This window comes from Nymphalis io, chromosome 12, assembly GCF_905147045.1.
Source record: "Nymphalis io chromosome 12, ilAglIoxx1.1, whole genome shotgun sequence".
NCBI classification, from domain to species: domain Eukaryota; kingdom Metazoa; phylum Arthropoda; class Insecta; order Lepidoptera; family Nymphalidae; genus Nymphalis; species Nymphalis io.
This window is the reverse complement of record NC_065899.1, coordinates 3,944,663-3,968,819: the sequence shown is the minus strand read 5'-3', so window position 1 is coordinate 3,968,819 and position 24,157 is coordinate 3,944,663. Positions and strand designations below refer to the sequence as shown.

At 31.0% G+C, this 24,157-nt stretch overlaps 1 protein-coding gene across 1 annotated transcript in view; it reads right to left on the bottom strand.

The window, feature by feature from the left end:
- LOC126772346 (transcription factor collier) overlaps positions 1–24,157 on the bottom strand; it is a 58,949-nt gene that overhangs the window by 24,975 nt on the left and 9,817 nt on the right. The window contains exons 5-7 of the mRNA XM_050492683.1: positions 22,772–22,827; positions 13,050–13,123; positions 11,518–11,586 (exon numbers count right to left, since the gene is read on the bottom strand). Of these exons, the coding sequence (XP_050348640.1) occupies positions 11,518–11,586; positions 13,050–13,123; positions 22,772–22,827 (199 nt within the window). The remainder of the gene's footprint in view (positions 1–11,517; positions 11,587–13,049; positions 13,124–22,771; positions 22,828–24,157) is intronic.

The following is a 24,157-nucleotide window of genomic DNA, read 5'->3' as shown; positions in this document are numbered from 1 at the left end:
TATAAATAAAAGTACACAAATATTATCAACATCTAATCCCAGTATCTGTACTTCAAATGCATTTTATCTCATTTATCAAAACATAAATCGGAATCGGATCTGACAAGGCGTTAATGGCCAGCTCAATGCAATTTAAGCGACCCCAGCCGGCTATAACCGAATTTCTTTTTTGTATCAACGTGACTCTGTTACAATGCACTTTTCGATTTCAATTTATATTTTACTTTATTTTATGAAGCAGAAAATTTAAAAAAAAAACGACAACAAATTAGTGTTATTTGTAGACGAGCCGGTTGGCGTGGTTGGTAGAACACTTGCCTTTCACGCCGAAGGTTGTGGGTTCGATTCCCACCCAGGACAGACATTTGTGTGCATGAACATGTCTGTTTGTCCTGAGTCTGGGTGTAATTATCTATATAAGTATGTATTTACAAAAAAAAAAGTAGTATATATAGTATATCAGTTGTCTGGTTTCCATAGCACAAGCTTTGTACAAGCTTAATTTGGGATCAGATGGCCGTGTGTGAAAAATGTCCCAGGATATTATATATATATATATATATTATTATTATTTGTTTTAACTGTTTTTCTTCACGTTTTTGTAAAAAACCTTTGTAAACTAAATATATCAACTTTATTTATTTCTACTTACTCCTAGTTTTATAGTATATATTCTATACTATAAAAGTAATTAATACTTTTCGATAACACTGTTTCAATTAAAGAATACAATTTTCATTAAGAATTAGTACATTTATTTAAATGAATTTCCTATCATTTATAATCAATTTCGAAACAAAATCCAGCGAATTATGGTATTATTTTTTCATACTTTTTATTTTAAGCTTTAAAAAGTACAGATGTGTTGCACAAATATTAGTTCCAAATCCAAAATGTCAATGGTTTTTTTTTTTTTAAATTAGAGTGATATCTGGTGTATTATTGCACCTCGACCCGACACTAGCGATATAAAGCGAAAATTGGATTCACACTGACAATCGAAGACTGCCGTCAAAGGCGACCCGCGATATGTTTGCCCAAATACTCCCCGAAACTACACTCTATTCTTGTAGAACTGCAACCTATTCATATTTTCTTCTTTAAAATATTATAATATAACATTTTATTAAACCTTGTTGAGACATTTTATAGTCACTTAATATTCTTAAATAGTTTATATCGATATTACATACTATAAATAGAAAGTAATGATTTTATCAACAAGGAAAAAAAATGACGCTTATACGTCATTTTTACTGTTACTATTTATAATTTATACTTAATAAACATATTCTTTAATGTCCATTATCTTGGGCCAAGACTTTTCCACCGCAACATGGTGGAATGGTCAAGTGCGATTTGATGAAATAAAAACAAATAAATAATTAATATAAAAAAAATAATTTTCATCATCGTTTCATATATCTTAAACAAACAATTGAGCCGGTTGGCGTGGTTGGTGGATGCTTGCCCTTCACGCCGAAGGTTGTGGGTTCGATTCCCAACCAGGACAGATATTTGTGTGCATGAACATGTCTGTTTGTCCTGAGTCTGGGTGTAATTATCGATATAAGTATATATTTACAAAAGAAAAATAGTATATGTAGTATATCAGTTGTCTGGTTTTCATTGTACAAGCTCTGTACAAGCTCAATTTGGGATCAGATGGCCGTGTGTGAAAAATGTCCCAGGATATTATTATTATTATTATAAACAAAATTTGGCATAAATTTACTAAAATACAAGTGAAAACATAAGCGCACTGCACTAATGCAATTTACAAAGCAGGCAATCAAGACTACCACATTGTTGTACAGACGCCGTCAAAGAGCCAAAGGAAACTCCTTAATAATTAATTGATGCTTAAACGCGCTGACGTCTTACGCTTCAAAGGGGACTAACAGCTGTGCATATGCCCCCGTAAGTGATGCTCGCTGTCTAACTACATACGATATATTGGGATTGATTTCCTATTAATACGTAAAACTGTATATGTACGTTTTTATAGGGATTAGTTTATAAGATATTCGATATTGATACTATATTGTAGCATAGATCAGAAATATATAATTTTGATTCTTACACGTATATACATCTATAAAAAAGTTTTCGAAGCTACATCATTGAAAGCATTAAATATAATTTCATAAATTTAATATAAAGATTTATATCTTTATATTGTTGTGTAAAATTTATATTATTGATATCCTCACAAAATAAAAACAAGCAAAAGAATTTAGAGTTTAATATAAAAATTAATATTTGTTTGTCCTTTATGCATTTCTAAACTATTAATTTTTTTCATTTCATTGTGATGAAACTTTTGGTGAGTTTTTCAACGTACTCCCGTAAAGGTCCGACCCAAAATTTTGTATGTTAGTACTTCAATGTAAGCGTTTTATTTATTATTCTTATTCCAACCGAACGAAGCTGGGACGGGTAGCTAGAGTATAATAAAAAGAAATCCGTTTAACCAAAACTGGCATTTAGCTAATGGATATTAAAACAATGATATTAGTGTATCCAGGAACCTCAATTATAACGTGAAATTGAAGAGCCATTAATCAAATAAAAAGTCATGATTACACCCAAATCTTGATGACTAATTGAATGAGGCACTCGTCTTAATTGAACTTGAATGAGGACTTTTTGCTTCGAAATAGATTTCGACACGATAAAGCGACAATACTTTAACAAATAGGCTACTTTAATATTACAAAGTTTCAGCAATGATTTATTACAATATAAATTATTTTTTTAAAGTTAAAATAATTGTTTCAATTGGATTTTATGATTGTAAAATTATAAGCAAATCCTTCATTTAATATAGAAACATTATACTTACTTGTTGATGGTCAAATTAGAAACTACTACCATAATTTATTTATGTACTAAATATTTTGGAAAATCAATGTCAATTTTGCACATATTCTTGGAATCCGGATAGCGCAATGGGCTTTGTGCAAGGCAGCCTATAATAATACGCCTTCAGAATTATCATCATACTTCATTCGCTTGCCTTTTATGGAGGTGTTTTATATAAGAAAATAATACAAAAAAAGAAGACTTGGCCGACGTTCACAGCCGACGACAACTCTCCTTGGGAACGCAGCCGCTGGTAGGTTGCTGCTGTTTTCTACCACCATATGGTTTATTGAGATGTTAAGTCCTGAAGATATTTTGGCTGCACGTAATACAAACAAGAGCTCGCCAATCGGCTTTTGCGATACATGTAGTTAGGGTCTACTCTAATGAAAAACCACACGATATAATCGATTTAACTTAAATATTCAAAAATGAAAGTGTAAATAATATGTGTATTTCATTTATCAAATAAATAATATTTTAATGTTGTCTTTGAATTTTTTTTACGCATTAAAACCTAATAAACCATACCTAAATATTTAAAACGTTTTTCAATATTAAAAATAATAAGTCGGCCAATAAAGCGGTTGAATATTTTTACGAAAAGGCAAAAAACGGATGATAAAACCCTGTCACTAATTAAAGATCCCGAGTCGGGGTCTTCTTCTTCTATTAAATTTCTCGCTAATTTGAAATAATATTAAAATTGAAATGAAATAAAAATAATCTTACTAGAAACTTATAATTTAATATCACAGACGAAGAAATATCATTTTTTATCCTACTTGCAAATATATTTAGTTTTTTATAATTAACTTAAAATAAATATTTGATATATAGCACAATATGTAAAATTACAATGTTGTACTTTATTATACATCATAAAGTTAAAAAAAATAAAAACTATAGAAAGATTTAAAAAAAAGTAAAAATGGATTTTTAAAGTCAAAAGTTGTGTCAACGATACATCTCATGCATCGATGAAGAAAAACATTATGAGATAAACGTGCGTGTCTCTGACGGCATCCTTAAATGTGTGACGATTGATACGTATAGCTTATTCAAATCAAAGAACGAGTAAATATAAATAAGCCTAAGATTTACGTATTACATACAATTTGTTAATAGCTCTGCTTTATTATGAACTACAAACAGTTATTGATGTATATAGCTTTATTAATAATACAACAATGGTCCACATAACTAGTTATTTGCACTTTAATTTTACTTCTGAAGTGCCGGTAACTTCATCGCTGACATTCAAGGCGTAATTTTTTTGCGAATCCACAATGAAAATCATAGATCAAATAATATGGCGTCAATTCAATATCGACGTTAATTATTTGTCTTTATTCCTCTTGTGGTTGGAATAATCTATAGTAAAGTACTATTGTAGGTTAAGTTCTTTATTTTTTATGGATGTGTGGGTGCCTTTTGGTACCTAATTGGTACCTACCTCGACGGTCAGCACAATACCCTTTCACCTTACCTACTAAGTAAAAATAAAAATATATTAATAGAAAGAGTTATTCTTATAAAAAAATCTACATAAAATTAGTATAAAATAATTCTGGAAAAACTATCTACATTGACAGAAATACAATTGTCCGACGTTATAAAAATGGTAATGCAAAAACCGCTTCATAGATTAGAAACAACACGAGGTTCCGACTAGTTGCAATTCATCATTATTATTCCAGACAATTTATCAAGCGGTTGGCTCGCCTCCGACCGGATCGCACATTCTAACGAGATGGTGAATTTTCACCGAATAATTTCCGAACCGACGAATCACGTATTGGAATCCGAAATGAGGTCGAAATTGAGATAGAAGACTTGTACATGGTTTAGGATAAAAGTGGATATAAGAATAATGTAGGCAGATTCAAACTATATCGCTAGTAATATACTTTAAAGCTATAGAAACAGTTTAAATTGATAAGTTAACATTAAAAATTCAAATAAAAATAGTAATATATTTTTTAATATATTATATACGACATAATAAATGCTTTAGAAATTATGAAGCAAAGAAAATAAAATACTTATAAATTAACATGGAATTTCGTCATTACTGAGCTTCTACAATCGAAGGGTCGATACGATTACCGAGGCTTATTACTTCGACTCTATCATATTTCAATTTACGATCGTCACCCGGACTTATCGAGTAGAAAAATCAGGGGGCACTGAGTACCTACGCCGATATAAATCAGAAAGGAGATGTCTCATTACTGCCTTGATTTATTTATCGGACTAAATGGAATACGATATTCTACATATAATAAAATTTAATTGAAAAAAAAATCGCTCGTGTTAAATTCGTTTTAGTTGGAAATTCAAAACTTAGTCGCTTACATTATATACAAATTTAAAGCTTAAAGAAGACATTAGATAAAGTCCATAGCAAGAAAATGCTTGGTCGGAGGGAATAAGAAAGCGGTCCTAGTTGTTAAGTCTTGTACACTTTCTGTCGCTATCTTTTGGATAAGGAGCCTAATCACCAGTCGTCGTGTCTGTATCGGGCCGTTGCGGAGCGCGGCCTTCCCCAGGGTACGCTTTTGGGACCGCTTTTCTTTTTGGTTTACATTACGCTGAAAGTGTGTCGAATTTTTTGTTATGTCTCACTTTGTATGCTGATTTTGTCAAATGTTTTAGTAAAATATTATTTATATTAAAAGTAATCTGAAAAAGTATTCCTTTAAATTGCAATGATTGCCTATTTTAAACAACGTTTAAGTCTCTAGAAGTTTATTCCGCCTATTTCTACTTATAAGAGCGAGTGCAGAACCTATTAATAAAGACTTATGAAGTTATCGAAACTTTACCAGTAGAACGGCGAACCTGTTCGGGTCGCGCACCAACAAACTTATGTTTGCAAACTATTTGTAATATAAATTTATTGCTCGTGTTAACAACTACCTACTTCTAAAATCTTGTAAATTACTTTAATATCTTTCAAACTATAAATAAGAAACAAAAGCCTATAAAGTAAAATAATACCAAACATTTTATTTCAGACATTTACTGGTAGTAGAGCTTTGTGCAAGCTCGTCTGGGTAGGTACCACCCACTCATCAGATATTCTACCGCAAAACAGCAGTACTTGGTATTGTTGTGTTCCGGTTTGAAGGGTGAGTGAGCCAGTGTAATTACAGGCACAAGAGACATAACATCTTAGTTCCCAAGGTTGGTGGCGCATTGGTAATGTAAGCGATGGTTAACATTTCTTACAATGCCAATGTCTAAGGGCATTTGGTGACCACTTACCATCAGGTGGCCCATATGCTCGTCCGCCTTCTTATTCTATATATATAAAAAAAGTTTTACCAAAAATATCCAAAATAAATCTCAAATGTTATAAAGACGAAATCATTGATTTTACTTTTAAATTGAAACAAAAAGTCTATATATAAAACGAGTAGATACCAAAAACGTAATAGAGGATTCAGCCGCTCAGAAACAAATTTATTTGGCGAAAAGAAAAGAGAGGCGCACGGCGCCGCGGCGTATCTAATGAGATAATATAATAGCCGTGATTCGCTCCTACCACTGTTCACAGGACCGAAAATTACCGGAAAACTGCAGGCGGGGAAACCTCGGTTTTAGAACGCTACATTTCCCTAATGTAAAATTAGAATTTCCGCCTTCGAAATAGATTTTTTAATTGCGGTATCGTGTAAAAGTTTAAAATATCAAAACTTTATTCAATACCAATAGTATTAAGTAACTGCCAAATGTCCCACTGCTGGACGAAGGTGAGGTGAATATTATTTCGGAAGGATATACAAATATCATTCCTTTATAATATTTTCTTCACAACAGAACAGGAGATGAATTATAAAAACAACTGAACCACATAACATAGCATTGCTAGCTTGAATTGAACTCGTAATCTTCAATTGAGATTCATATGTTCTATCCGCTGGACTATTCCGGCTGAATAGTGTACGTTAATGTAATATAATATACGAAGAAATTACGTAAGTAAATGTATGAAGAGTTAAATTAAAGTAAATAAATATTAGGCAACCGTTTAGTAGCGTATTATTAATGTCAATAAAATATTCTTTCTCAGTAACAAGCATAAGAGGGTCATATCGAATTGGGAATCGATTTTGTCGCACCCGAAATAGGGCGTAAAGATCCCATTGTTATATAGATGCCGTCCATATGTCGAGTGAGCCCATAGCGCTGTAACATGTAGTACGGCATAGTCTAAGTAATATGTATTAATAATTTTCGTTTCAGTAATAAAATAAGAATCAAAATTCTTCTATTCGTGAACCTTAAGTGTCCATGCGTGTAATCAATTATCTCTTCCCCTTTTTCAATAAACAAACAACCTTTAAACCTACCATTTAATCCGTTAATAGCTATTCCGATCACAATATGCTTATTATGAGTATGGTTTAATGCGAGTGACTCCCACCCCTCGGTCAACTAACGTTTTAAATTCAAGCACGACAAAACATCTTAATCATTACGCTTCATAAAATCCTTAAGTGATTGCGTAGAAGGGACAGATTGCGTGGGTCGGAATTGATTTCGAAAGTCCATCTCCTAAAGTACCTGCACCCTATCGATATTGTGATTGTAATTGTACCTTTATATATTGCTACAATTTTAAAGGGGCCATGTTGAGAGAAATATTTAACTTTTTAAATTTACAACTTTCATTCTTATCTGTTTATTTTACTTAAGGTAAATGAAAACTACAAAACCGAGAGGGTTCAATTGATGGAACTCGTTGATTTTAAGCGAACATAGCATGTTCAAATCCGAAATTTCGAATTTGTGTGTATAATTCGTCTTGTACTCTTTCGTGAAGTAAACCGTCGCAAGGAAACCTGCATGTGTATGCACCAGCATGGAAGCTTCTCTTTAAGAGACAAGAAAACCTCTTCCTACCAGCACATTTAACTAATTTGTATATAAAAACTCTATAAAGTAGAGCTGTTTTTACGAATGCGGTTTTAATTATGAGCAAACGTGTTTTTGTTTAAAGGAGCAGTGAGAGATATGTTCAGTGAAAATTTCCATAGAATACAGCAGCGCATAAGTTGATAGTAGAGCCCGGCGCGAGCAGCGGCGGGCGGGCAGGCGGGCAGAGATAATGAAATTGTGTACAGAAGCGCAACGAGCCGCGATCGTGTCTCGGGCAAAAATCCACTTAACAAATTGCTGCTGATTCGAAGGGTTCAGGATTGTTGGCTGCTTTTACCGTTACGTCAGTTATTCGCCTGGTTATCGCTGCTCAAACGCTTTCACTCGGCGCAACCGCGGCTCCTTTCAACATAAACTACATCATTAAATATTTAACTAGCCAAGAAAACGGTCATCATTACCTGACAGCTTTAAAATCTGTCTTCAAAAACTACTTAGGATTTTGAACCACGCGTCAAAGTCGTTTATTACAGATTGGCAAAGGAAACTTACATATATATTAAATCTCTTTAAGCCACAAGCTTATGACTATATTAGTACATCTTACATGCAACATTTATACTTATTTTATTCGTTTTCATTTTCTGATTTCATTTAGCTGAAAGTTAATATTGTCCACGTAAGATAGATTACATAAATAGAATTATTGCTATCTTTAAAGATCCTCAAATGAAAATTACTAATGAAATGAAAATGAGAACTACTATACTTTATTAAATGAATTAAAGAGAGGACGTTATTAAGTCACTTTATAAAGTACATTGTCAGAAAAAATGTAACAAGTACAAAATATAATGAATACATCAAATATTATTAGTACAACAAACGAAAAGGCACATGGGTACAAAAGCCGTATAATGAATTCGGTGGCAGCATTTTGCACGCAATTGCACAATTTCAATTATCGCATTAGTTCGCGAGTGTACGTTACATGGGCGAGCCGGGTTGATAGATGAATGTTCCATGATGTTACTGACTTGCCAATCATGTCATACGTATCCGGAAATTTGGGTCGAACCTTCAGGATTGATTTGATATACATTTTATCGACGCTCAAAGATATAATAAGCTATGAATATTCAAAGCTAAATCCGGCTTTTTTCATCAGCTAATTATAAATAACTCGCACGGTGTGGAGTTTAATTTGGACACATCAAACGATAAATATCGCAAGTTTATTCGTGGTTGTGAAATTCCAGGATCAACTTCATGCCCCGTCGCAAAGCAAAGGAAAGTTCGCGCACAAAGGCCGTCATTGAATTTTTTTGTTTCCAAGGTACAAAAAATTTGAATCGAACGAATTACAAAACCGACAATCGAATTGCTAGGGTTGTCAACGCTGTTATATACAATGTTTTTTTACATATGCTAAATATTACAATGAATAATCATGTATCATTTAAAAATTAATAATGACTTTGCTGCTTGCTGGCTGTCTCTGTAATAGCTCAATCTCAATCAATAAAATATAATGCAGTTTAATTTATTTCATTTTTTTCTTCTGAATAATTATAAAAAAAAATATTTATATTAAATTTACCAATACTCGAGTATATTACATAAGCATATATCAGGTTTTTTTGTCGTTAATATGCACGATAAATGTACAACCCTAAATTGAAAATATCGAGCGTTCGGAACGGGAGACGCCTATCTCAATTGAATTCCCGAAAAAGGATAGGAAATAAAAGCAGCACGATCTTCACTACCCTCACCTTTGGATAGTGCTCACTCTATTGAAATTTCGATATTTGTCACTCTGATTAGCTTCCTCCTATTCCCTATCGAATCCTAGTGAATGACTCAGCGTGAGACGTCAGGCAATTACGGGTATAGACATAAGAGCAAAATGTGGCTTGCATTTTTTTTTCAAAACAATAGCCATGACCGAATGCGGTTCGGTTCTAATATAAATGAAATATTTCGATTTAATTTATTTGAAATAAGCTCAAGAGAGCTTGACATGTTTATTTTGATAAAAATATAATATTTAATATTAGCAAATTATTAATAAGTTATCCTAAAATATATCATCAAAAATTGAAAAAAAAAACATTCAACTGTAACAAAAATGTTTAAAAACTTTGTTATCACAAAAATGCATTTGTCGGCGCAAACTTTGTTCGCAGACATTTCGCTTGACGAATGCTCAAAAATAGAGTATATTTAAAAAGTTGAAAACAATTAAATGATAACTAAATAATATGTTTCATGGTTTAATCTATATTGCCAACTATAAGTTTCGGAAAAGGTTTATTTATTTTTATGACACTACATTTAAAAAAAGGCGTAATTCTGACGAAATTCGAACTTTCTGACGAAAATATAGTGTGAATTGTAAGTCGAGCAAACCATCTCAATAAAGCAATTTTCTGGATATGTCTTATTAGTACAATAATAATAGTTGTCGTGTGTCGTAAGTCGTGTACCTTTATTATAACAATGCAAGATAAGGTAACAATTATTAAGCCTAATAATATTTTATTTTGTATCATTTTGTATTTTTTTAACTTCAGTCAAATTTAATTTATTGTTTTAATGTCTAACTGATTACACACTTACAAAATATCATTTTATAGTCATATTTGAGCTTTATAGATAATCTGATATCAATGTAGGGCAAGGTGAAACCGGTAATATCTATAGTTGAACATATACAGTACAGTACATTAACAGCCTGTTAATGTCCCACTGCCGGGCTAAGGCCTCCTCTCCCTTTTTGAGGAGAAGGTTTGGAGCTTACTCCACCACGCTGCTTCAATGCGGGTTGGTGAATACACATGTGGCATAATTTCAATGAAATAAGACACATGCAGGTTTCCTCACGATGTTTTCCTTCACCGTCAAGCATGATTATAAACACAAATTAAGCACATTAAAATTCATTGTTGCTTGCCTGGGCTTGAACCCACGATCATAGGTTAAGATTCACGCGTTCTAACTACTAGGCCAACTCGACTTATTAACATGTTGAACATATATCGAAAGTTAATGTGCTTCTTATTTATAATATAAAATACTATAATATAACATAGAATGTTGTCTTAAAATAATGACATCTCTTTATTAATTTATCATACTAAAATGTATACTATTGATTTTTTCTTGTTATTATTACCTTCTCCTCAAAAGGGAGAGGAGGCCTTAGCTCAGCAGTGGGACATGCACAGGCTGTTACTGCTACTTTTATAGTTTTAAAAATTTTCGATACCTAAATTTAAGCTGCACGTCAATATATATATTGTGACATTTAGATAAAAATTAATAATTCTAAAATAATAATATAAGCTTACAATCAGGTTATGAGTGAAATTATATTTGTCGACTATTGTTCGTTGTCCAAAAAAAAAACGATAGGCTGATTGGTAATAACAGTTCGGTGACCTAGTCATTTTTATTTTAACAATGTTTATTTTTACAATTAATAGGCCAGCGTTTGACCGTTGACTTGCCTGATGTTAAACATCGACACGGTCTAAGATGTGTAGCACGCTTGCCTATAAGAAACCTGTTTATCATTATTATATAATATTTTATTATTTTTATATAAATAATATATTTATAAATACTTTATTATATAAGTTATCATTTTTTAAGACACGTAACTCCTAATACTGTATTAACATACAATATTCGCTATATTATCAGAAAGTCATTTTATATTATAATTTTGTAAACGTGATCGTGAATAAGATAAGGACTTACCGATCTATAATGACAGGATCCGATGGAGTTTCATTTCTGTTGCCGCAACTTTTCTTATCACAACATCGACTGGCAAAAAAAAAAAAATTATAGACATATACTTAGCGCATTATAAGAATGTATACAATAGCAAATTATGAAGTTATATAACATATTATAAGTTAACCTAGTTATAGACTTGAAACGACTTACAAACATATATTTATAAAGTGATATAAAACTGGTGGTAGGGCTTTGTGCAAGCTCGTCTGGGTAGGTACCACCCACTCATCAGATGTTCTACCGCAAAACAGCAATACTTGATATTGTTGTGTTCCGGTTTGAAGGGTGAGTGAGCCAGTGTAATTACAGGCACAAGGGACATAAAATCTTAGTTCCCAAGGTTGGTGGCGCATTGGATATGTAAGCGATGGTTGACATTTCTTACAATGCCAATGTCTAAGAGCGTTGGTGACCACTTACCATCAGGTGGCCCATATGCTCGTCCGCCTTCCTATTCTATAAAAAAAAAAAAAAAACTATTTCTTATCATAAACAGTCTTGAAAAAGTTCATATAGAGGCAAAAATAACATCTAAAAATTCATACTTTATGAGACAGTTGCCTTAATAAATTGCGTTAGGTTAACTTCTTAATATTTTCAAAATTAATACAATGAAATCCAAACAAGGAAGTCGTATCTACGTTAAGTGAACGATGTTCGGTACACGCGTCAAGGAGCCACGATAGGGCATCGTGGCTCCTTGACGCAAAGGGCAAAGACATTGAAAGGACAGACTCCCTCGAGACTCCTCCCCTGAAGACGTCAGAGTGGGACGCGTGTATCTCGATCGACGAAATAGAGATATTGCGTCTAAGGTGGAATAAAATTTTAATTGCTCACACAGACACGTTGTGTTTTCAAACACAACAGCACACATGCGTATAGTGGCGAGACGCGTTACTGTTACGACCGGAAAAACCACCCCAAACAAATGGTTAAATTAATAAGGACGTTCACTTGTTGTCGTTCTGCGACGGCTGTTCCTAGAGTTTTGTAATTACGTAGCCGCTGGAATTGAGTTTGAAATATAGTACAGCAAATGAAGCGCTTTGTTTACTGAAAGTTATTGTCAGAGTAACATAAGTGTTTCACGACATCGTAGAAAGTGATGCCGTGACATTAATTTCACCGACAATAAATATTTGAGTTGGGAAATAAAATTGGGGCTTATTTATTTTACACTTCATATTTATTTAGTTTAAGCAAAAAAGGATATTATTCTATAAAAACTGCCACTTTATTTGTAATCGACGATTCATGTATGACGTGTGGAATGTTTTCTGAGAATCTTTAGGATGACTTGCAATGTTAAGGTAAATTTTGACAGTTTTGAAAAATGACATATTTCTCTGAATATTTTTGTTGGTCTTTTTACAGCTATGCCTAGGATTGATTATCTTACTATGATTCAAAAAATATTATTGTATATAGATTAGTAGTGTGCCTTACACGCGAATTACGAGAAAATATTTCGAATAAAAGTATGTTACCTGCACATAACTTCATGTGTGAGCAAAACTCTGCACATTTCCGGGTTCTTATCTTGACCTTCGTAGACGATGGGCTGAAACAAAACGAGAACATCAAGAACGATTTAAGTTAAAATATCTCGAATTTCGATACCTTTTCTCTTAAAATGCTGAAACGAACTTAATATAATGATACAGAATATCTCTTAAATTATTATACAAATAAGAATTGTATGTTTTTTTTCTTTTTCTATAAAAAGCAAATAATCGTCATACGAAAAGTAGGTACTTTTACTTAATAGTGCCTTAACAGAAACCCGTATAGAATTGAGCCTATTAAATTAATTAAAAATCTGCGTGTAGATAAGATAATTTTTCGTCTTCATCAAGTTATTACTTTTTGCTAATTTATGCACCCTTTGATACATAATCGAGTTTTATTATCTACGCCAAAACACATTTGCATAGTTCCATAACGAAACCTTAATTTTTTTTTACTAGCTGTTTACACGCACATTCGCTTATAAGCTTGTATAATAAAATAAGATAAAAACCGTACGACGTATTATTAATAATTTTTTTTTTATAGATTTTGACTAATCTTGATCCTTATTTCTGGACGTCCTGTTAATACGGACAATATTAAAAAACCAATTTAAGTCAACTTTTTAAGCACAAAATGATTAAAAAATAAAATCCAGGAAATATTTTTAGCTTTCATAATAAATAAATTAAAATGTACATTTTAATAAATAAGACAATACGAGAAAAAACGACTAGTTTCCGCCCGCGACTTTGCTCGCGAGAGGGGTGTTATGTCCTTATCTGTACCCTGACAAGGTAAATGCAAAATTACATGATTGCTTGAGTAGTTCAGCCATAAAAACGAAACAAACAAACAAACACTTTAAGAAGTAATAACTGAGTTTTTTCTCGTTTCTTCTCGAAATAATATTCATATCGAACTTATGGTAGCTTTACATATATTTAAATTTGTTAAATGATGGCTTTAAAGTGCTTCTAAGAGCCTACTGAAATACATGATATTTTGATTTACAATTTAATTTTAATATCAGGATTTTTCTATTTTAGACTCGCTTCTAGATTTTGTTATGACTATCAATAAGTAAATTTATTGTTTTAATATTTAATAAAGAAATTTCAATAATAAATGTAATTATGTCATTTATGATATATCATGTAAATATTGTAAAAAATTATCAATTTAGTCGCAATTCAAAGTTAGCTTAATTTGGGCTTGCAAAACAATTTTTTTCCTCGTTCATAGTTTCTCCCCCAAAGTAACTTAATGTACCCTACACGTGTCTGCCGTTTATCTATTAATATCTAATTACTGGTCGCCCTCAGGGTGTGCGCTAATCCTAGTATGCATTTTTTTACTCTTTGTCGAATATCTATTGTAATTTTACCATTACCAGTGGCAAATTTGGATTGATATTTACAAAATAATCTGACATATATTTGAAACTTTTAAATGTAGCTTTTTATCATTTTAATTTATTTTATTATCAAACTTTATCAATTGCTTGAGGCTTAATTTAAGTATATTTTTATTAATAATGTAAAAACTCATTTATTGTAATTAAGACATAGTATTCATACAATTAACTTTTTTAAGGAACACAGTTTTCAATTATTATTAGTGAAGTCTATGACTCCTTGGCATAAAATTTTATTAAATAATATGTTGTTTTGGTACTATTATATTTGAACGTTGTCGTTTCTCTTCGTAAATCACAAACAAATTTACATCCAGAAAAAAGATAATAAAAATACGTTTGAGTACGAGTGCGCAATGTATCAAATAAAGAAACAGTCGTATATAATTATATTTTTTTTCATTTTATTGTATTAAGTACTATTATTTTATTGTATTAAGTAAGTGGCTATATGTAATATAACATCTAATTAAAAGTGGTAGGATTCGGGAAAGCCCCACGGACTTCTTTCAAGTGTTACACTTTTAAGTTCAAATTAATTTTTGAGCGATGCATTTTGAGGAAATATCATCTTTGTCATAATAATTGAATCGGTAAATTATATAAGAAAATCTATTCGACGTGTAACAGTCTTATAATGGAAGATAGCTGGCTTTAGGTAAAGGTCTCCTTTCCTCTCGAGAAGCTCACTCCACCACACTACTCCACCGGTGGTGAGCACTACTTATACTTCGTTTATTTATGGGCGATATTATCCACCAAAATCCCTAAAAATCCTGAAATAAATTGTTCACCCTAAACAAAATATTTAATTGAATATGAAATAGTAGGGTATTATCATCTTTTGTGCAGAGGATTTAGCTGGATTGTACGCAGGGCATTTTGTAATATGTATTCAACGGTCATAGGAAATTATTTAAGGAACTAAATAGCTTGAGGGTCGGCTTTGAAAAAGGGAACGGCATCAGGTGTGGAGCTATATGCGACTGCTTTTAGACGTGTGATTAGTTATCGACTTACTTTTGATTGCTTAGTTCATAGGGTATTTCATAATACGCGTCTGGAAATGCATTTTTATTTGTATGATCACAATCACGATACGATCGTGAAATTTCAGAAAGTAATATGCGACATCACCTGTTGTTCTATATTGTATCACCGCCCTTAGGTTCTTAACATTCCGCGAGCGTGATACAAATGTTCTTAGAAACTAGAATAGTATATATAATGCCGTTTATTTATGATGTAATTTATAAGAAATTATGAAGAAAAATCCTTGATTCCAGATATAAGTTTTTATATGTTTTTATTTACCTATAAAAATAATTATCCAAACACATAATATACCTATTATGCTTTCATTACAGTAACAGTACAGTAACAGCCTGTAAATGTCCCACTGCTGGGCTAAGGCCTCCTCTCCCTTTTTTGAGGAGAAGGTTTAGAGCTTATTCCACCACGCTGCTCCAGTGCGGGTTGGTAGAATACACATGTGGCAGAATTTCGATGAAATTAGACACATGCAGGTTTCCTCACGATGTTTTCCTTCACCGAAAAGCACGAGATGAATTATAAACAGAAATTAATCACATGTAAATTCAGAGGTGCTTGCCCGGGTTTGAACCCACGTTCATCGGTTAAGATTCACGCGTTCTTACCACTGGGCCATCTCGACTGCTTTCATTACCTACTAATAAATTGTCATTAACACGAAATCAGAAACGTTTATTGATAAAATAATTAAAAAATTACAATTACTTAACGCATCTGTACAAAGTTTAAGAATATCCACTTCAATATAGGTCAGGGAGATACAAAATGAACAAGAGAATACTTAGACTAGGGAGTAATCTTGTAATAGTGGGCATTTTTTCAGTTCACTCAGGAGTGAGTCCCTCAGGATCGACGCGACCGTTATGCACTATCGTCGCCTGGGATTCAATCTCAAGGGAATTTGTGGAGAATTAAAAAAAAAAACTGAAAACCAGTTCTGCTTCTCTACCGGATTATATACATACGTAATATAGTAACGTTATATAATAATAAAGTTTATATAGACATTTAAATTTTTTTTTAATTATTACGTACACCATAAGATATACTATTATAATTCCGGATACGAATTACACCATTGTATTTTATTTTGTCATTATATTGGTATATTATAGTATGACTTATTAATTTTGCAATTTTATGAAAATGTATATCAATATATATTTTTAATTCATATATTTTTAAGCTTATCAAACATAAATGTCTGTTTTCTGTTATATTAAAACATTAATTGAGTCATATACAACAAACAGACACCAAGCAGTTCCATAGAAGCTTTGCTGCCCCGTGATTTATATGAGCGACAGCGAATGTTGAATGTTTGTTGCATATATTATGTGTATACGAAGTTAAAATTTTCTAGCATGTATATAATAAGTCAAAGATGCAAGATAATACTCAAAATATGTATGGCATAGTAAGTTCATAAATTTCTTTATAATTACATTAATTAATTTAATTGACAATTTTTATAGTGACGTTTTCTTCTTTTTTTGTTATAATTTTTGCATGTTTTGTTTTGTTTTTATAAATACTTAGTCCCTCTTTTATTTTCTTACGTAATTTAGTTCTTTTTTAAGTTTTATTACAAAGATTATACTTTTTTTTGTCCTACGCATGTTAAGTTAGCCTATAAGTGAGGTATGCAATTTTTATATTTAAGTTATTTAGGATTGTACTCCATAACATGATAAGAATCATCAAGAATACTCCATAGAAATAAAATTGTATACAGCATTGGCTTCTTATTCAATAAAAAAATAATAATATATAGTTAAAAATATTTATAAAAATCTGTATAAATATTGTCTACTCAAATATATTGTCTAATCAAAGTTTTATTTAAAGCAATTTAAATAGAACAACGAAAAGTTCAAAATCGTTTGGTCACACTAGAATGACTGTGTAATGTTTTTGTAGTTAAGTATAAATCGGTTTAGCTTACTAACATTAGTTTACTGTACGTATTTTAACTAGCAAGTTATCATTGCATTAATAAACGAAATAAATGTCTAAAAACATATAATAATTAAGAATATTTTCTAACTGTTTAGTTGAAATACTTTAATTATTATATAATAATTTTAACATTAATACATATCATATAAATAGCCTCTTTCTTACTTATATTAGTTATACTATTTTAGTATAAGTCACTTGATTTCAACTAATAAAGTATATGAACTAAATTTAAGTAATCTAACTTTTCCAAAACCGTACTCTGCTATGACGTAGTTACTTAATGTGTTTTTATTAAAAACATTAAATAATAAGCCCGAACAATTTATCCATAAGTAAATATTTTTTTAATTAAAAATAAATAAATATATTATTTTCAATATATGCACAAGTACTAACAAAGTCTGTTAAAATATATTTCTTAAAAACAATAAAGATGTACGGAATAAAAATAAAACGAAAGGACATAAAGAAGGCAGAAGTGCAGTGATTTATACTTTCGCGACAAAGCGGGCAAGGAGTTGTGCAGATATTTTTATTATTATTGTACTTGCTGCTCGCGATATATATGGGTAGAAATATTTTATTTGCATACTAAATAATATGAAATATTCTTTTATGAAAATTACTTTAACAATTGAAATAAAGAACATCGTATATTACCTTCATGTACAATAAAAAATATATATATTAATTGCATAAAGTTTTCATATTATTTTTTATAGAAGTATGTATATACTCGTGTATATGTTTAAGTTATAAGGCGACTAGCTATTTCTTCGAGACAATCTTTGGGTAAATGGTACACTTATTTATACCTACACATACATACCATTTACTAAATAACACAGCTTATGCACAATACATATTATAATAATAAAGGAAATAAATACGGTAAAATATACTATTTAATATTTAAAACATGGAGCTAGATTAATACGCCAAAGAACTATTAATAAGGAGATTGGAGAATCGGATTACATATTATAACCTGCAATTACATCTAAAATAGCATCCGAAAGTCATTTTCCCAACAGAAAGTACCAAATTAATATGTTGTTTGAACTATGTTAAGTAAACATAATCATTGGGGCACGTGCGCGCGCACGCTCCGCTTTACAAACAGCGCAACTTTCTATAGAATTTCTATAGGATTTAGCAGAATCTCATTTCGTGTACCATGAATCAGTATCTTAAGACTATACTCAAATAGAGGGTTAGATTGATATTTTAGATATTGATATGATAGTTATTTACTGTGTGAACGGAAACAATCCGCTCTTTGAAACAGCGAAAGTCCCGAAATATAACTATTTGATAATATATATTAAAATTTAAAACAAATTTATGTTCATAAAATAGATGTAGTTTTAAAATTATTAAACGTATTTATGTTAGATTTCTGACGTATTTAACTCTACATACATTATATGTTAGATACATAGAAACGCTTATGGTAGACATATTTCGCCATTTCATTCGAAATTCGACCAATTTTTTGGACACTTAATATTAAGCTACAGTTTCTTTCTCTCAGGATTCCTACAGGATATGTCTATTACATGTAGGTATAATATTATCCACTGGAATCCCTACCATTTCTCAAAATAAAATTATAATAATTCGATATCCAAGATTTAATCTATAACAATAGAAAGTTTCATCATCATTATTTGACACAGACATTGACTATATAACGTTTTTGCGATATCATCGAATCAATAAAATTATATATCCCACGATAAACTTTTGCAGTAAATATGTTTGTGTATCAATAAACATATGTACATTGATTTGCTAAAGTGTTATTACTACCATACTATTTATTTTCGAAATTTAAAATTAAAAAAAAAGTTGTATTCGTATTTATACGTCACTATAAATCTTTCATAACAGTTTTACGTAAAGATTATATTGTTTAAAAATCGAAATGTAAAATTTATCAAGATAACTCAATAATTACTCTTTTAAACTAACTGTAATATATTTAAAAATATATATATTAATTGTTATACGTTCGATAATCGCGCATAGTATCATAAAATATTAAGACAAGCTAATTTTTTCGGTACAGTTGCGTGTCGTGCTGTGTTCGCATGCAGCATTAGTTGATTGGCGGTGTGCCCTCAGCCTAACGATTTAATACAATTAAATAAGCCGCAACTATCTAGTCGCCATCTTTGCGGACATTTTAGTGAACGACTATTTTGCGTGTCAGACACTGATGTCTTTAATTTGTAATCATATTAATTTAATTGTTAATCAGCTTCAGTAAAATTACAATTTTGTATTAATTAATAAATGTATACCTAAAGTCTAATCGGCATTTAACCAATGAAAACGAACGACTTCATTTTAAAGAACATTTTAAAATTAGATTAAAAAATTAATTACTGCATTAACCAATTACAATTTTAATCTTGCCGAATATTCTTTACTCAAATACAAGTATACCATTCGTTTCTACACTAAAAACTGATTCTTTTTTTTTAATATATAAGTTAGCGCTTGACTGTTACCACACCTGATGGAAAGTGATTATACAGTCTAAGATGGAGCGCACTTGCCTAGAAGATGCCTATTCAGTCTTGATGGTACCCATAATAACATCAAAAAAGTAAGAAGCACTCAATTCGTCTGTACATATACATAGGTACAACATTTTATATTTTTAAATATAACATATTTCAGCCAAACATACAACATAGGTAGATACCTAAATAAGTCGAAAAACGATCTATGCACTATAAATGTATAGACACACACACACAATTCCTTTCTTAGTTAACAACGTTCGGCCTAAGTTAATTATGTTCACGGCATAAATCTTTCGTAATTGGCCTCTTGTTACACAACACTAAGAGCTCGGGACGTGTTGAAATTATATATGTGAGGTACACTGAAGTTTCATGATGGCTTTACGGTAAAATTGTTATTTATGTAATAAACGCGAACGTGATAATTGTGTACCACCGCCATTGTTACAACGGCTTCGTATATTTTAAGTATATCAATATATAACTTATCTGTATAAGAATTATTTACATTAAAGATTTAAATTTATACAAAAAAAAAATTAAATTGCTACTGTACAAATCATGGTCGTGTGATAAGATGGCAAGCAGCATTTCATTTTAAAAAGCTCGAATCTTATTGAATTTTGCGTTAATTTTTACTAGATTTTTTATAATTACGTACAAAAAATATCCTTAGTTGGTCATAATAAGCCGACGCCACTGTTCGTGAATTAAGCAATTTCAAAGCAATCGGATTATATGTTAAAGTTGTCATTTCAACATTAATAAGAGATAATAAGAATAGACTGCAAGTGACTATTCGAAACTCGATAAGACCTTTCAAGCAATTCTGCATCATCACATCATTTTATGGAATAAAATATGTATGATGTTTTAATATCCGACTAAGCAATGATCAAACGGCGATTTTATTACAAATTTAGTGTGCATTATACATAAAAAGGATTAAGGTTTATCATTGGAGATCTCATATTTCATCGAGCATGGTCTCCCTTCTAATCCATGTCAATCAAATTTAAAGTTTCCCAACTAAGCTCCATTGAAACGTGAACTTGACACTTCTCACAATTACACACATAAATCACATTAACGCTACTAAAAGGCTTTACAGCTTCACCGAAATGTTCTACGTACAACAAAAAAAATTTATTAAAAGCAACTGATAATTTTGCCTGAATGTACGTTTCAAATAAAGACTTAAAAATTTCGGTTCAAAAACAAAATGATATACATACATAAAAATGTACTTATATATGTATATATACAGACGAATTGAGTACCTCTTACTTTAGTTTTTATTTGTTATACAGAATACACATAATTATTGTATTTCATTTTCGCACTTGTAATTATAATTAATAGACATTGCTATACAATACGATATACAAATAAACGGCGTCTTATAAGAAAGTAACAATAAATCACTCTTACATATTTATAGACGAACGTTTGCTCTAGTTAAAATTCATGAATATTTCTTGCGATTGCGTCTATGAATGCGCAAGTTTGTTTTAATCAAAACTGTATGAGAAATGGTAACGAAATCTACACAAAGAAAGTACATTTATAAAAAAATTAAAAAATAGACATTAGTAAAAAAATCTATAAAATTGATGTGGAAGTATTCTTTTTTGCCTTTTTACGAATATTTGTAAACACATTTTTCAAAATATGCAATAAATTTGATTGATATACAAATTCAGTGCAACATCTAATTACCAGCCTCCAGCTACCAGCTTTATAATTCCGCTGACCGGAGGCGGGGAGGCGTGTGGATGAGGTCTAATCGGGCGCCGGCGATGACAATCAGCCACGTGGCCGCGTGCTCGCCACGTGCGCGACCCTCATTTTGAGGTAACATCGATTTAAATTGAGTTGCGCTGTGTGAACGCATCTTTAGTTATGTGTGCCAAATAAAAAGTTTATATTTATTTGAACACCTTTTTATGTAATCAATTACTGAATGTTATCAATTACATGCACTTTTAAAATTCGTATGCGATCAAAGATTTAGTATTTTTTTTAAATGTATAAGCTAGCGCTTGACTGTTATCACACCTGATGGAAAGTGAGATACAGTCGAAGATGGAGCGCGCTTGCCTAAAAAATTAAATAAATACTAACAAAATCTTAAATAAAACAATTGCACGTGTTCGTTTGAATTCAAAACGCGCTTTACCCGCTTCTTCGATCACGTCATAATTCAAAATTGCAAAGCACCTATTCCCTATTTATATTTATAGCTCATTCTTTAATTATGAAAAAATATCATACACTTTTTCATCCTCTTTGTCACTACTTCAGGCGTTAAATTTTCAAAAATCCTTCCAAGTCCCTGCTAGCCCCAGTATTTTGGGTTATTCGTTGATATTTATTTTATTTATTTATTTGGGAAACATACAGCATAATATAACACATAAACATTTGATAACAAAATAAGTCTCACATAAGCCAACAAAGTTTCCACCTTAACATTGAAACATGGAGTGAACCTAACCGGAACAAGTTATTTAGCAAGTATTAAAGTATATAAAATAAAGTATTAACAAGTAATTTAAAAAGCGGAACAACAAAAAAAATACGATAAGAACATTAATGACAAATACAATTTTTAAGGCTTCTAAGAACTTAAATAAATTTACGTTAAAGATATCTATGTGAGTGTAACGTTTATTATAATGTTATATGCCAGTTAGTCAGTTTCTCTATAAATATAGATAGATAAAAAACTTACCTGTTTGGTTACAGAGTCGATTAATCGAACAAATATATCCTGTTCTTGCCGTATACCTGAAACAAAATACAGTTTATTCCTTAAAATATAAAACTACCCACAAATAGTTAATATTTTTGATAAATTTGTATCAAACATGTTCTGTTCGACAAATATCAATTAAAAAAAATACAGATAACCTTGGAGTACAGCTTTTGTCTTTGTATTGTTTGATGACTTAATCACATAAATACCTAATTAACTAACTTTTCTTATCTGCAATAGGAAGGCCACGAGATGGTAATGTGCTAATGTGCTAAAGTGCTGAAGTGCCAACAGATGGTAAGCAATCAACACACTTCCAACTAAGGAACTAAGATTTTAACTCTTTTATGTCTGGTGTTACCAGGCTTAGACGCTTTAGCGGAACAAAACAATGTGTTTCAATTTAGCGGTAATGAGTGTGGTACGTATAAATTAATTTGAAAGAGTAATCCAATTAATAATAAATGTACAAGTATTAATAACAAGTTAATTGATAATGAAGATGTCCCCTGTAATATCAAGAACAATTAACCCGTCAACTGTCTCGCATCTTTCCTTTTTCTTAGACCAAAATTAAAACACGGCGACTAAATTAAAAAGTAACGCAAATTAATTTCAGATGTAATTTAATCTGTGCCTACATGGGGTGGAATTGCGAAAATGGCGGGAAAATTTTTGCCAAAATTAAAATTACTCTTATGGGGATTTTTGTGGAAAATTAAAACGTTTACATGGAATAAAATTGAACATTATTAATAGAAATAAAATGGCTAGTCAAGTTGAATGAGTTGTCGAAAATTAATTTCGCTGTGTATTTGAATACGGTTAAAAATTAATTATTGAACTAAAAAATCTTATAAAATCGATGTTAACATAATTCTATATAATTCTAGTAAGGTATATTAAATATTAAATGCCATTATATTCAGCTCTATAGTCTAAGAGCTTGAGACAATGATCATTCATAGTCTAAGAGCCTGTCTATTCGGTGCCAATTTTCCATTATCCCGGTAACGGCCAAGACGGCAAATATTTACAATGCGTCCGTCGTATGCATTGTCTCCATACTGAATACAATATTAACTTACACCCATTGTCATCTTTATTACCATTACATAAGATTGAATTTGGAATGCTCTAATGTAACGTAACATAGTGTCTGTGAAATGCTATTATTTTGAAACGGGTAAATCTTCTAAGGTTCTTCTAAGTTAGGTATATAATTACTTATGATTGAAATATAAATATTTTTTAAAGTTGGCAATACAATTTGTCAATAATTTTAAAACTGACGCTATGATTATACAAGATAAGATATGAGGAATCCGTTTATATAATAGAATTTACTACACCACGCTGCTC